General features: G+C 41.8%; 1 protein-coding gene across 3 annotated transcripts in view; it reads left to right on the top strand.

Moving 5' to 3' along the window:
- The first annotated feature begins 2,015 nt into the window (after positions 1-2,015).
- The window catches only part of Cnot6 (CCR4-NOT transcription complex subunit 6), a 44,210-nt gene continuing 30,989 nt past the window's right edge, over positions 2,016-15,236 (top strand). For 2 of the 3 annotated variants that reach the window (XM_013114789.3, XM_005071874.4), the window contains exons 1-2: positions 2,016-2,148; positions 11,962-12,075. In XM_013114789.3, the coding sequence (XP_012970243.1) occupies positions 11,964-12,075 (112 nt within the window). In that variant the 5' untranslated portion in view covers positions 2,016-2,148; positions 11,962-11,963. Of the gene's footprint in view, positions 2,149-11,961; positions 12,076-15,236 lie in introns of those variants that run through there. The other variant, XM_013114790.3, reaches the window with a different exon arrangement.

The following is a 15,236-nucleotide window of genomic DNA, read 5'->3' as shown; positions in this document are numbered from 1 at the left end:
GTCTACCTCAATGGTGCTGAGTAAGTCCACCACTCTCTCTGTGTGCACAGCCTCTTAAATCTACACTGGACTTGGGATTGCTTGGTGGGTAGAACCCGGAGGAAGAGACATACTTTAGAAGACCCCAGTGCTTCTATTTCTTCCTTCTAGAGCCCCGAGTTGCCCTGTTAGTGACCTAGGATGACTGCATCCACAAGGGAAGTTCTCCCAGCACAGAAGTAGGAGCTTTATCGAAGGACATGGAGGTGCCAGGTATCTAAGATCCATCTACCTTTTTGAGGCACTGGCACAAAAGACCACAAGTGAGCGTCTAATTCATGAACTATAATAGAATTATTGCTTAACGAAGCCAAGGTTTTTGTTACACAACTAGACCTCTCTTCTGGAGGCATACAGTCACCCTCAAACAGGCAGTTCCCATTAGGCAAATGAATTACAAAAAGGAACCTGCTTCTCTAGTCTGGAGCACAGGTTACCAGGACACAGCAGTGGAAATGGGAATGGCCCAGCAGAATGAGTGACCCCTCAGTCTGGCACCCTTTGTATAAAATAGGCACTGAACAACTTGAGCAGGTCAGGCTTGGGAATTATGGAGAATTATCTTCAGGCAGCTAGCACGCACCTGTTCTCACTAATCCCTCATGTATGGCGGACAATAGCATCGTCTTAACTTTGTGTAGCATCCCAGCCTACCCTGGGACCGCTGTCCTGGCAGGTGGCATGCAATAACCATCTCAAGGCAATGCTGGAACCACGCAAACACAGACTGTTTGTCTTGAACAGAACATCTGGTTCTTGGAAGGGCCTTTGTCCCTCAGAGCTTTGCTCTCCCAGTTCTCTCTCTGCCTCAGGCAATAGCCGCCCATTTCCCACAGACTTTGGTGAGGGACATGCATTTATGCTTTTCCTTGTTAGTTTCTGGAAACCTTTTGACATTCAGATCTTTTGGGCTGTAAGGGGTAGCTATTTTCCTTCACAGTATACCCTGTATTGCCAGTGTAGTTGGTCTGCCGGATGTTACTCTTGCTCATACACTATGCAACGCTGACTCAAGACAAGTTGGAGTCTGATTAATTCCTGAGCCCAAGATACCAGTCAACTATTATTCCCTGATGTAAACATCATTAATCAGCCCATTTCTTTCCTGGTTTCCCTGCAACCATCGTCTGCAGGTAATAACCCAGAAGAGAGAGACTGTGTTAGCCTTTGAAAGCGGCTATGGTTCGTTACTTAAAACTAGGACCTCATTGTCAAAAACTCCTACTGATTAATTTTTTTCTGCATAGTTAGGGCAGAAACAATTAGACGACTATTCGAGACTGAACGTTTTGTCTCTGGGCAGATCAACATACTGGATAGGTTAAAAGTCTGAGCGCTTATCTGTGCTTCCAAGTGACTGACAGGTCAAGGAAAAGAAAAGTGAATGGAGAGGAGGAAAAATCAAGGGAAAAGTGGAGATAAAATTGAGCGAGAAGCAAACAGAGAGCAGCTGAACCGGCGTTAGGAAGAGGAGGAGATAGTAGGCGTGGAGAAGGCTAGGCTCAAAGAGAGCGGGAAGGCAGGCAGGGCAGGAGCGCGCCGGGCCGGCTCACTGCTCCGCAGCGCGGGGGGACGGAGACCTGGCTTAAGCGACGCCTGCGAAGAGTCACCCCCCTGCCCGACGCTAAATGGTCGCGCTCAGCAGTATCAGCCAATGGGACGCCAGGATGTTGGCAAGGCGGCGGTGAGCGGGGCTCTTGCTGGCTGGGGTGGGAGGGGGACGGCGGCCGCCGCCATGATGCTTGTTTGCTTTCAATGAAAACGAGGGGGGCGCGGAAGAGGAGGCGTCGGCGTCGGTGGCGGCGGCGTCGACGGCGCGAAGGCGAAGGAGGCGGCGGGCGCGGCGAGGAGGGCGAGGCCGGGGGCCGAGAGGGCGGCAGAGCGTAGCGGCGACTCGTGGGGTCCGGGCGGCCGAGGCGGGCGGCTGAGGAGCGGCGCCTGAGGAGGGGGAACAAAGAGCGGCGGCTGAGGCGGCTGAGGAGCGGCGGCGGCGGCGGCGGCGCTGCAGCAGCGGGCGGGACTGGTATGGTGGTTCCACAGGGCAGACCCCGCTGCACTCACCGGGAGGAGGCGGCGGCAGCGGCGGAGGAAGGCGGCGCAGCTCGAGAGGTGAGCGCGACGGGCTTCGCCAAGTCCCGCCGAGCCTCGGCTGCCGGCGCTCTCCCATCCCCCGGGGGCCGTGCCCTGGGGACCTCGAGCGCGCACTCACGCACAACTTAGTAGTTCTCGGAGTGACGTCTGTCGGTCCCCCTCCCGGACACGGCAGTCGCGATCCCGTCGGTCCCCGGGCCGCGCCCCCGCGCGGAGTCCCGGGGCTCGGCCGGGGGTGGGGGTGTTGATTGACGGCAGTGTGGTGGCGTACTGAGGGGCGGTGGCGTGAGCCCTAGCTTCTCGGACCCCCCCCCCGGTTGTGGTCACGCGCACCTGGAGTGGAGCGGGTGTCCCGGGACTCCGGGCTGAGACCGGTGGCAACTTTGGTGAAGTGGCTGTGTGGGGTGGCGCACTGTGCGGCGTGGAACTTGGCACTCCGTGGAAAAACTTGGCGCTCACCCTTTTCTTCCGAAAGTGTTCTAAATAAGCCATTTTAACGCATATATTTACTGTTAGGGCGGAGCGGATTACGTACGTGGCCAAAGAAGTAATTATCAGATGTAGAGATTATTGGACTCAGGACTCCAGTCCTGATTCCTTGAAGAAATTTTCCCGAGTTTAACCAAAGCGAACCTACCCTTTTCATGTTTCGATGCCAGTGGTTGTTTTCTTTGGTAACATTTTCCCCCCCCGCTTTGACTCTGCTTTGACAAGGTCTTCAGAGTCTGCTCACAAGCAACTGTAATCGTTGCTTTTAACTGTTAACTGCAAGGGACAACATTGTGAACAATGTCTTGTTACTGCGTTTAAATAACCTGCTTGAATTTGAGTACCGGCAAACCTGTTTTGCAGGTGGACTGCCCGGTTATTGCTAGGGCTAAATTCTTGGAGAAGAGAGGAACTACGAGTTAAGCGAAAACCAATTTGGTTTGTAATAGCACCGTTTTCCACACTTCCCTAGAATTCTCCACCATTCCACAGCAATTCTGTAGGCAAAAATACATATTTTGCTTTCTGTAATTGCTGCCAGCCTTTTGAATTTGATGCTTTCTGGAATAAATTTTAGAGTTGAAATTACATGGAACTAGTGATCTAGTTCAATTCTCTTACGCCACCCATGAAGAAACTGAACCTAGAAAGAATAAGGTGACTCGACCAAGATATTGCAGTTATGGGGGTAAACATCAGGTTTGGGTTTTTGTGAAGACAAGTAACGTGGGCTATCGTACGTATTTTTTTTTTTTTTTTGAGAAGGAAGGGTTTTAACCAATAGATACTATTTAAGGTAGAGCAATGTGACCTTGTCTTAGTAAGTGCACAAGGTGCTTGCTAACATGGACAAAAAGTGTGTGACAGAAAGACATTTTTCTTGTGTGACTGGAATTGTCTCCTTGGAAATCAATCCTTGTGTAACTTCAGATGTGTCTGCTTGATGGGAAATTTTAGGCTTTTTTCTTTTTTTGAACAGACAGAAGTTGGTGTACAGAACTTGATCCTGATTACAAGTAAATATTATACATGCTGTTTTAACTAGTATTTTGGTTAATGTTTAGACATCTCCTGTACCCATATTAACTTTAAAAAAAAAAGACGGGATCTCTGTATAGTCCTTGTGAGTGCTGAGATTAAAGGTGTGCAATTCTAAGTTTTTTTATACAGTCCAGCCCAGAAAGGTAATCTATGTAAGATACTGAAATAATGGTTGAAGCATCTTATAGTTGCATTCTTTGGTTCTTGTGTGGTGAGAGAGTAAAATCTTCAGTTCATTTGCAACCCTTTTCTATATGGAAAGTTCCTGGTTAGGAAACTCTGACTTAGATGTTTTGTCACTTTTGAGAATGCCCACATATATTCACCTAAAAATGTATACTTAAGATTTAGATTATAAGTATTATGCAGTGCTATTTGTTGTGGAGAAGAAAGTTCTGGTTTTAATGTTTTTCAAACTTTTTAGCTTCTACAAAATCTTTGGTTTATGTACACTTTTGCTTTAATTGTGCCTGTTATCAGGCTATGGAGGTAACCCTGTTACAATGAAATGTGATTAATAAACACTACTTGTAAGTGCAGACTAAACCCAAGTATAATCTAACTATATGTGCATAGCATATGTGCTTTTGAGTACAGTGGAATGCAATCGAGTTTGAGTTTGGTGTTTGAATAAGTAATTAAAGAAGAAAAGATTGTTTATTTGAGTCCAAGATGGAGGCTGATTCAGGCTGCCTTTTCCCCTCGGGGGTTTTACTTTTCTTTTGTCCATTTATATTTTTATGATTAAGTTGCACATCAGGGAGTAGCATGTGATGGTCCTGTGGTAGTTGATGAGAATTCATAGGTACCATACTCAGTTTCTGCCTTCCTGTTCTGCGTAGGAGTAATGGATGCGCAAAGTGCTTCAAGGAACAATGATTAAACTTATGGAGGGTGTGGTGCCAATTTAAAAAAAGTAACACTGACTAGAAGCTTGCCAAGTTGGAGAAACAAAGGGAACAGTGAGTGTACTAAGGTGTCAGGTTTGGGGGTAAGGCCAATGGTAAGATGTCACTGGAACAAGTTTACAAAGGTGTGTCTAGCCTAGATTTTGAAGGGCTGTGTTTGCTAAGCTAAAAGTTTATTCCTTTCTTTTGAGGCAAAGGAGGCTCCAATTTTTGTTTCTTTTTTTAAGCAAGGAACAAAGTGATTTAAAGGTAACTTGGCATCAGTGTGGGGACTAGAGACTGCAAGTAAAATTCAAATCATACTTGAAATAATACTGAGTTAGTGACTAAGTGTATTTCTTTTTTTTTTGTTGTTGTTTTTTGACTTTGATATGGTGTGTGGCTCCTTTTGTAATGGGCTTGAAGACTGCCTAATTGCTTTATAATAAAGGACCATGTAAAATCAGAATGTTAGTGTTTTAGAAGATGTTAAAAGCAGTCAAAACAGTGAAAGCCCTAAAACAGGAAACTTGAGGTTTGTGAACTTTGCTTCTTTGAGGCTCAGGCAGGCTAGAGAACTTAAATGGAATAGTCTACCCTGAGACCAACTAGAAATCAAAGTAGTCAGGCTGTTTAGAAATATTATAGTTTGTTAGGATATAGTAAGTATTTTGTGAAATTTTGGGGGAAAGATGAGTTTTTTCCTCGATTCCTGGAAGGGTAAATATTGAGACCTTGAAGTCATAGAACTCTTTATTTTTATTATCATATTTTTCTTTTCCTTTTTGATATTTGGTAGTCCTGGAACTCAAAGAGGTCCACCTGCCTCTGCCTCCTGAGTGCTGGGATTTAAGGCATGCACGACCACTGCCCTGTCATAGAACTCTTAGTAAAGCTGTTGTTACAGGTTTTGTTTGGAAATCTCAGGACTTGGGAGGAAGTGGAATTGGGGTACAACACCCAAATCACTAAAAAGAACACGAACTTGTTAAGAATAGCATAGGAGGTGGGCAGTGGTGGGGAATGCTTTTAATCCCAGCACTCGGGAGACAGACATTCGGATCTCTGTGAGTTTGAGGGCTGTCTGGTCTACAGAGCTAGTTCCAGGACAGCTAGGGCTACACAAAGAAACCTTGTCTCAAAAAAACAAAACAAAAGGTATAGGAATCATAAGATAAAAAGATAGATTATTGAATCTACTTTTAAAACTAAAAAGCAACTATTAATCTCATTTTATATTGGTATGAATTTTCTGTGTATTGATACAAATTTAAGTTCATTTTGTTGCACTCTATATAGTTTCTATTGTTTAAGGTATTGTACCTGTATCGCTCATTTAAAATGTAATGTATAGCTCTGCTCCTTGAAAGCTTTATTACAAATTATTTAGGATAATTAAATACAAATTAGTAGCCATCTATAACAATCAAACTTGCAGCCCTGTTAGCTATGTTTTCAAGATCTAACAGAGATATATTTTACATAGACAGTCTTCAAACACTTCAGAGACCTACAGAATATGGCATTTAAGGTGTTTTAATAACATAAGGCTTTTCGTGACAGTGAGAAATGTTTGCTCCTGACAGCAGCAACCTACTTCAAAAAAGATGGGCATTCAAAAACCTTCATATGGAGTTTGCTTTCATTTGTGGCAAAGTTAGCCACTGGGCAAAGATACTGCCCTTACCTTGACTGCTAACAAATTGGACAGGCAGGGCACAAAAGCAACTGCTGAACTTTGTAAAGACTAAGTTGAGACAGTCTCTCAAAATTCCTGTTTCATAGAAGAGTCTGTCAGATATTTTAGGTCTGTAGACTGAAGATGGATGTCCCAATGTTGCAGAGAGATTTACAGTGTACTCAAATTGTTCAGTATTAAGTCAGTCGTGTAGGAACGGATTCACATTTTCCCAAACACATGGTGTTTAGAAGAACTGCTTATACTTGAACACAGTATTTGAAAACAGTATTATTCAGTTCAAAGTGGGTCTGTAGTGGTGGAGAGAGAAAGATAAATGAAAAATAGACATAATGAGTTTATATGGTAATTAGAAATATATGGAACATTTTGTGTGTCCTTAGGAAGAATCTCATTTTGCCTGGGAACTTTGACAGAGTTACTTCAGAGATCTTTGAGCTGCAGTAAGAAGATTAGTAAGGGTTGTCAGGCTGAATAGGGTATTTCAGAGAAAGCAGTCTGTCTACAGTAAGTCATGCACAACTTGGACTATGCAGCATAGGTTACAAGGATGAGAGATAGGAGTAGAAGTCAGGAACCCACCCACTGAGTGGGGGTGGAGAGATGTTGCATGTGACATTCTTAGGAATCAGGTAGTAAAAATAGGGAGTTTGAATGAAAGGGGTCAGGATACTGGGATTAGAAAGTTCATTTAGGTCTTAATCAGAGGATATGGGCATCAACTCTAATAGAGGGTAGAGAAGCTAGCAAACTCTATTACAACGGTTTTGAAAGTACTGGAATTAGTTACAGACAAGCAGTGAGCAATGGTTCAGAAATTCTTTAGCTTTACTGAAAGTGTGCAACACTGGGCATATGCTTTATTTTAAACTCTAGTGTATCAGTTTCCTCTTTGAAAAAAAGAACAGCTGTCCGGCGTTGGTGGCGCACACCTTTAATCCCAGCACACGGGAGGCAGAGGCAGGCGGATCTCTGTAAGTTCGAGACCAGCCTGGACTACCAAGCGAGTTCCAGGACAGCCTCCAAAGCCACAGAGAAACCCTGTCTCGAAAAACCAAAAAAAAAAAAAAAAAAAAAAAAGAACAGCTTTTATCTCATGGCTTGCTATGAGAATTAAAATAATACAGATACTATATAATAGCTATTTCTCATTTTCTAGATTTTCCTTTTTTGTATGTGTAGAATAATAATGTTGAGTATCAAGGGCTAATTGTATCAAAGGCTAATCTTTTTGGGTTCTAAAAAAACTATTTGCTTATTCATATTTTTGAGGTAAATTCTCCCTATGTAGAGCCAGATTCCTTGGCTGGCCTGGAATTTGCTATGTAGTCCAGTCTGCCTCTGCATGGTATTAGAGGACTGCAGCACCACACTTGGCTTGAGGGTTACCATTTCATTGCATGTGAAGTGCCTGATAGGCCTGAAAAGTAGTGAATGTGCAAAAAAAGTGGCAACTTAGTTTTGTTATTATGGCTGTTGATGTTTGCTTGGTTTGACTTTTTGCTTCTTACTCCACGCTATCCTAGAAGCAGTAATCTCAGTTCCCTTGGACAGTAATAGGGTTCTTTTGTCTGGTTTCTCTGGATTTTTGCCTTCATCAATTGAAATCTAGGTACTAAGTTTTTCATATTCTGGTGTGTGTGTGTGTGTGTGTGTGTGTGTGTGTGTGTGTGTGTGTGTGTGTGTTTAAACTATCATAGCTTTCCCCCTTGAATTCACATAAACATTAGCCGAGTAACTAACTGCTCAGATACTGGACGTACAAAAATATTTAAAAGTATAAAATCAAGAGTGCTTACTGTAATAGGTAGGTATAAATTAAGGTGAGATTAGTGAATACAGCAGTGGACCAAATTTTCAAGGTTAAGAATAATTCAGAACAAGAGACAGTGAATTCCTGTGTTGGGGAGGGATAATCCATCCTTTTGAAATTAGATATCCAGCTTGGCATTTGAACAAAGTCTAGGGACTATGGAGGTATCCGGGCCATTTCAGGCAGAAGTAATAGCATGTGCTATGGCACAGAGGTTCCTTAGAGAGGTTAAGTGGGCAGTGAGATTTGTGATGAGCCCAGAGGGAATTAGTAGGTTGTAAATACATTTTATTCATTCTAACAACGAACCTGGCTTTTTTTGTTCCTTCATGTAGAGCTTGCTTTCAATATCTGTAGACTCAACAAACCATGGACATAAAATTAGAAAAAAAATACCAGTATCAAAATGTACAGATTGTTTTCTTGCCCTCATTTTTTTTTTTTTAATGCTTTTTTTAGATAGGGTTTCTTTGTGTAGCCCTGGCTGTCCTGAAACTTGAGCTGTAGATCAGGCTGGCGTCAAACTCTCAGAGATCCACCTGCCTCTGCCTCCTGAGTGCTGGGATTAAAGGTGTACACCACCACTGCCCATTGATAGACTGATCTTTTCATAGGGTACATCCTGGAATTTATGTATTCATTTGGGTTCCTGGAGCCAGTTATTCTGGAATCAATCCCTGGCAGACACTTTGGGACAACTGTATTAAAGACTTTGTCTCAGGTTCAGTGAGAGTCAAATAAAATGTATTTTGGGGGCAGTCACCAAAGATGATACCTAGAATGGATGAAGGTAGGAGGAGAGTAGAACAAAGAAATGAATCTGAGACTGTGGATAACTTAGATAAGAGCTGAAGGACTTAAGGCAGAGTTGGTGGGAAATTTATGATAGAATTGGAGTCTGAAATACTCATTTTTGTCTTAGAAAACTTAGTGTCACTAGTGTACTAAAAGTTCCACTGAGGACAGCTCCTGCATGAGATTTCGTATCTGTAAAGTATGTGATGGAAACCTGCCTGGAAGAGAAAACAAATGTGATACACTTTTTTTTTCCTCTCCCAAGACTAGTCTCAGATTCCTGGTTCTCTTGCCTCTACCCCTCAAGTGCTGGGAATACAAGCTTTCAGCACTACATAGGGCAGTGAGATGACTTTGAGAGTCAAGGTGATTTTAGGTTTAAGGTGAGTAAAAGTGCATAACCAAATTGGACTTACTTTATGAGTAAGTTAGGACTATCTGCCAAGACATCGTCTTAATTTTTAGAATACAACTAATATGTGCATTAAAACAAGATAATTTTTTTTTACTTTATTCTCTCATACAATATATCCCAACCACAGCCCTCCCTCCCCTCCTCTTAGTCATCCTTCCCTACCTCCCCTCTCCCCTGTGGTCCACTGCTCTTCAGAAAAGAGCAGGCCACCTGGAGATATCAACTAAACACATCATAATGATGCAATAAGACTAGACACAAACCCTCTCATATCAAGGTTGGATGAGGTAGCCCAGGAGGATTAAAAGGTTCCCAAGAGCAGGTAAGAGTCAGAGACATCTCTACTCCCAGGAGTCCCACAAAAAACCCGAGGTAAACAAGCACTGCATGTATCCAGAGGACTTAGCACAGACCCATGAGGCTCCGTGGTTGCTGCTTCAGTCTCTGACCCCCTGTGAACCGTGCTTAGTTGATTCTGTGGACCATGTTCTCTTTGTGTCCTAGACCCCACTGGCTCCTACAATCCTTCCTCCCCCTCTTCTGCAGGGTTCCTGAGCTCTGCCTAACATTTGGGTATGGGTCTCTACATCTGGTCCCATCAGCCGCCAGAGGAAGCCTCCTCACTGATGACAATTGGGCTAGGCACCAATCTGGTCTACTAGCAGGTGTGGCCTATGGACAATGTGGTAGACCTGGTGTCCTGCCATAATTTTAATACAGAATTCCAGACTATTTCCATCTTTTAAAATAGTATTTGCCTAATTCTTGTGTTTACATGACATTTGTGTGTTGGGAGAAACAATGCAGTAGATAAGTCTTCATTTTTACCTAAATTTTTTTTAATGTACCTATGAGTGAGTTGTTGGTCGCTTTATTATTTTCCAAAAGAAATTAATTTGGGTTGTAAGAGCTTTAGAGTAGTGATTTGGTGACTTTTTTTTTTGTAACAAAAAAATAAGGAAGCTTTTTATATATACAATTTAATTTCTTTTATTCCTATTTTACAATATCACTGTTTTGGGCTGGATGTGTAGTTCAATGGTAGAATAGCATGCACAAGACCCTAGATTTCATTCCCGAACACTCTTGCTTTCCCCCATAAAAACCACACCTAGGAAATAATGCCTTTATGCAGTGTATTCATACTGTATATACTGCCTGTCCCTTAATCATTTGGTCTGGCATATTAGATGAACTATGATGGTACCACAGTGGCTAGTGTTCAAGTAATGCTTATTTTACTAAGTGGCCCCAAGGCACAACAGTACAGATACTAGCAATTTGGTGGATAAGTGGCTTATATCTATAGAGTATAGAAGTTTCAGTAGGGCAGTGATAGTGCACTCCTTTAATCCAGCACTTAGGAACCAGAGGCATGTGGATCTCTTGAGTTCGAGGCCAGCCTGATCTACAGAGCAAGTTCCAGGACATGCTCCAAAGCTACAAAGAAACCCTGTCTTGAAAAACAAAACAAACAAAAGTTTCCCCATATGATAGTAGAGTACATTCTAAGATTCTCAGTGGATGCCGAAAGCTTTAATAGTACCAAATCCTATGTATATCATATGCCTACTTTTACACACACACACACACACTTATCATAATGTTCGCTTTCTAAATTAAACACAACAGAGAGATTAATAACAGATGGACAGTAAATCTATCAGGAATTTATTTTTCCTAAAGTTGAGAACTTTCACATTTTTAAAATTTTTTTAAAGTATTTTGTTTATTTATTTATGCATTGTGTATAAATACAGCCAGCAGAGGGCACCAGATCTCATTCAAGGTGGTTATGAGCCACTATGTGGTTGCTGGGAATTGAATTCAGGACCTCTGGAAGAACAGTCAGTGCTCTTAACCGCTGAACCATCTCTCCAGCCCAGAACATTCACATTTTAAGAAAACACTTTACTATATCTTTGCTTTCTAAATTCTGAGCGGTCATTGTTCCTGTATGTGGGGATATTAGTAAATAAGATACTTAAATACAGGCACAATGATACTGTGACAGTATATTCTAAACCGCTACTAAGTGTATGCAATGTGGACATGAAGGCATGATTCCTTGGGACCCACATGGTAGAGAGAGTGTCTTCTGTAAGTTTCCCTCTGAACTCCACATGCATGGCACCTATGTGTGTACATGTGCACACGAGCACATGTGTGTGCACATACACATAGATAAATGTAAAAGACTTAACAATGAAATGAATTCACGCAGATTATATTGATTCAGTTGTTGTTAACGCATGTGAAGTTCAGGTTTTTTTCTATTTAGCCAGTGGAACCCTTTTTAGGCTAACAGCTATGTTTTCTTCAGCTGTCACATCTTTATTATCTTCCTGGTTTTAATCAGCTGTATTCTGGAACTAAAAATCGCCATTTCTACATGGAACTCCTAGTTCCTTTTGGTAGCAAATCCTATTTAATGTTCCTAATGTTAAGTGTCTGCTTTTAAAATTTTTTTTATTTGTTATTTTACACATTGGTATTTTGCCTGCATGTGTGTGAGGGTGTCAGATCTTGGAGTTACAGACAGTTGTTAGCTCCCTTGTGGTTGCTGGGAATTGAACCCGGGTCCTCTGGAAGAGCAGTCAGTGCCCCCATGTGTCTCTTTTTAAGAAATGATGTTTTTATTTATTTGGTTCTTCAGTATGTACTGATTAGTTTCTTTTCATTTATTTAACAGGCATGCCCAAAGAAAAATACGAGCCCCCTGACCCTCGGAGGATGTACACAATTATGTCCTCTGAGGAAGCAGCAAATGGAAAGAAATCACATTGGGCAGAGCTTGAAATAAGTGGTAAGACATGGAAGTATGGATTTATGGTATAGAAATTAAAAGTATGGTGGAAAATTGGGTTTTCTATTAATCACTAATACACATAGAAAGCAATTGTATTTGAGTCAGAATTTAAATCTCATTGACTGCCCACTACTTCTACTTGTGCACACTCTTCTCACTTCCTAAGATTTCATGAGCTCTTAAGGATAGGGACTGGATTTTAGGGTTTTTATGAACATGATCACTTTGTTGTCTTGGTCTGTAATAGATAAGCTTGTATGTGGAAACAGTCTAATTGAAGTCTTAAAACTGAGGCTGTTTTCATAGAGATAATTTAGCATAAGTTTTGTAAAAGGAGTTCTTAATTGTTCTAGATAATAAAAGGCTAGAGTCAGATATAGAGGGAAATGCTGAGAGATCAGAAAGAAGGAGCAAGCCACAGTACACCTTACCTCTTAAGCATCTCCGCAAAGAGAGAGATTTCCTGTTTGTTCCTGCTTATATCTTTTTTTTTTTTTACGAGACAGGGTTTCTCTATTATTTTGGAGGCTGTCGGTCCAGCCTGGCCTCAAACTCACAGAGATCTGCCTGCCTCTGCCTCCCGACTGCTGGGATTAAAGGCATGTGCCGCCGCCACCACCCGGCCTGCTTATATCTTGATTCTGCTCAGCTATTTCACTTCCTGCCTGTCTGTACAGACCTCAGACCTCTATGGTTAGCTAGTTGCAGTTTCTGCCCAGCTATATCACTTTCTGGGATCACATGATGACTTCCCTCTGCCTATACTTCCCAGAATCTTCCTTGTTTCCAAGTCCTACCTATCATCCTGCCTGGCCAATCAGTGTTTTATTCATCAAGCAATAAGACAAACATACCCAGAAGAACGTTCCCCATCAAGTTTCTTTTTCCTTTTCTTTTTCCGAGACAGGGTTTCTCTGTGTGGCCCTAGCTGTCATGGAACTCACTTTGTAGATAAGGCTGGCCTCACTTACAGAGATAATGCCTGCCACTACCTCCTGAGTGCTGGGATTAAAGGCATGATGCGTCACCACTGCTCGGCTGGGCCACCACCGCCTGTCTGGCATAAATTCCTTATAAAGACAGTATGTTTAAAAGTTCTGTAGGAGGCTGTAGAGATGGCTCCCTGCTTCTGAGTATGTGCTGCTTTTCCAGAGGACTGCAGTTTGGTTGCCAGCACTCTTCAGGCTTCATCCTTGGTCAGTCCTTGTAGTTTTAAATTACGTTTTTTTTTTTTTTTTTAAGCATTGTAGAATAGCTCCTCCTCCTCCTTTATCTAGTATCTTTCAGGTTCCCCCTCCAAGTTTTCTTTTCCTTGCTGTTTGTGTTGACAATCAAGCACTTTGTTTTCCCAACCTGTATTTTTCAAATTGCATGCTCAAAATGCAGCTCAGTATGCTCTTCATCTTAGGTGTTTTCTACAGATGAATGGCTGGGTGGTCCAGAATCTAGGGCAGACCTGAGGTTTAAGCTTTTGGACAGAAATTAAGATGGTATGTCATGGGTGGCATCATGCAGATGATACAGTATGTTTTCTTTAGGAGCAATGTAAGACCTGAAAGCTTTCCTATTGTTGTTTACTGGCCAAAGCCATTAATTCTTTGAGGATTGGAGTATGGATTCTTTGCTATAATTTTTTTCATTATTTGAGATACATTTATAAAAAGAGACGTTCTTCTATTTACTTTTTATTGCCTGATTGTCTTAGTTAGGGTTTTTATTGCTGTGAAGAGGCCCCATGACCACAGAAACTCTTATAAAGGAAAAAACTTTCTTGGGGCTGGTTTATAGTTTATAGTTTAGTCCATACTCAGGTAGACATGGTGCTGGAGAGGAAGCTGAGAGTTCTGTATCTTGATCAGTAGGCAGCAGGATGAGAGGGAGGTAGGGAGAGAGACAGAGGAGAAACACCAAAGTAGACTGCCCCCCCCCCGGTGACACACTTACTCCAACAAGGCCACACCTCCTAATGCCACTTGTTATACATTCAAATATGAGTCTGTGGGGGTCATTCTTACTCAGACTACCACACTGATAATACATTTTGTATAGGAAAGAAAGACTGTGTGTTTTTATAAGTATGTATGCCAGAGGTTGATACTAGGTATCTGCCTCAATTGTTCACCTTATTTTTTGAGGCTTGGTCTTTTACTGAAAAGCAAAACTGAGTGAAGTCTGAAGTTCCTATATCCTTGCCTGCAATAGGCTTCTTCTATTGTTAACATCTTATATCAGTGATACATTTATTACAACATTTAATAGGTTGACACATCATCATTCACAGTCTGTAGTTTATATTAGGATTTCCTTTGATGTTCTGTATAATTGTATAGAGCAGTAGTTCTCAACCTGTGGGTCAGGAACCCTTTGGGCTCACATACCAGATATTTACATTATGATTTAAAATAGTAGCAATGAAATAATTCTATGGTTAGGACTCACCATAGCACAAGGAACTGTATTAAAGGGTCACAGCATTAGGAAGGTTGAGAACCACTGGATTCATCATTATAGTACCACACAGAATAGTTTCTCTGACCAAGAAATTCTCTGTTTTAGAATATTCATTCTTCCATGCCTGGCAACCGTGATGTTTCTGTTTTCATAGTTTCGCCTCATTTGGGAAGGTGGAATAATTGGAATCATACAGTATGTATCCTTTTCAGATTGTCTTCTTTTACTGAATTATGAGCCTCTAAGACTTCTATGCATTTTCATGACTCAGTAGTTCATTCTATTTAGCCCTGAATAATGCTACACTATCTGGAAGTACCATCATCTCTTGCTTACTTATGTCTTGAAGAACATCTTGGATTTTTCCATGTTTTGGCATTTTTACATATTGCTACTCTGAACATCTATCTGCCTGTAGGCTTTGCTAAGGATCAGAGAAGCATGGTTATTGCTCATATGTTAAGAGTATGCTTGGCTTTTACGAGAAACTGCTCAAGTGTTTTCTGAAGGGCTGTGTACTGTGTTTCCACTAGAGTGAACAAGAATTCCTCTTTAAGATTTGGTGTCCTCCAGGACAGCCTCCAAAGCTACAGAGAACCCCTGTCTCGAAAAAAAAAAAAAAAAAAGATTTGGTGTCCTCAGTGCTTTGAATTTTGTCATCATGATGGTATATGGTGGTTATCTCCTTTTAAATTCAAAGTTTCTTA

This window comes from Mesocricetus auratus, unplaced genomic scaffold, assembly GCF_017639785.1.
Source record: "Mesocricetus auratus isolate SY011 unplaced genomic scaffold, BCM_Maur_2.0 Super-Scaffold_100007, whole genome shotgun sequence".
NCBI lineage: Eukaryota > Metazoa > Chordata > Mammalia > Rodentia > Cricetidae > Mesocricetus > Mesocricetus auratus.
Note: the sequence above shows the minus strand (reverse complement) of the source record. Positions and strands in the feature narration are given on the sequence as shown.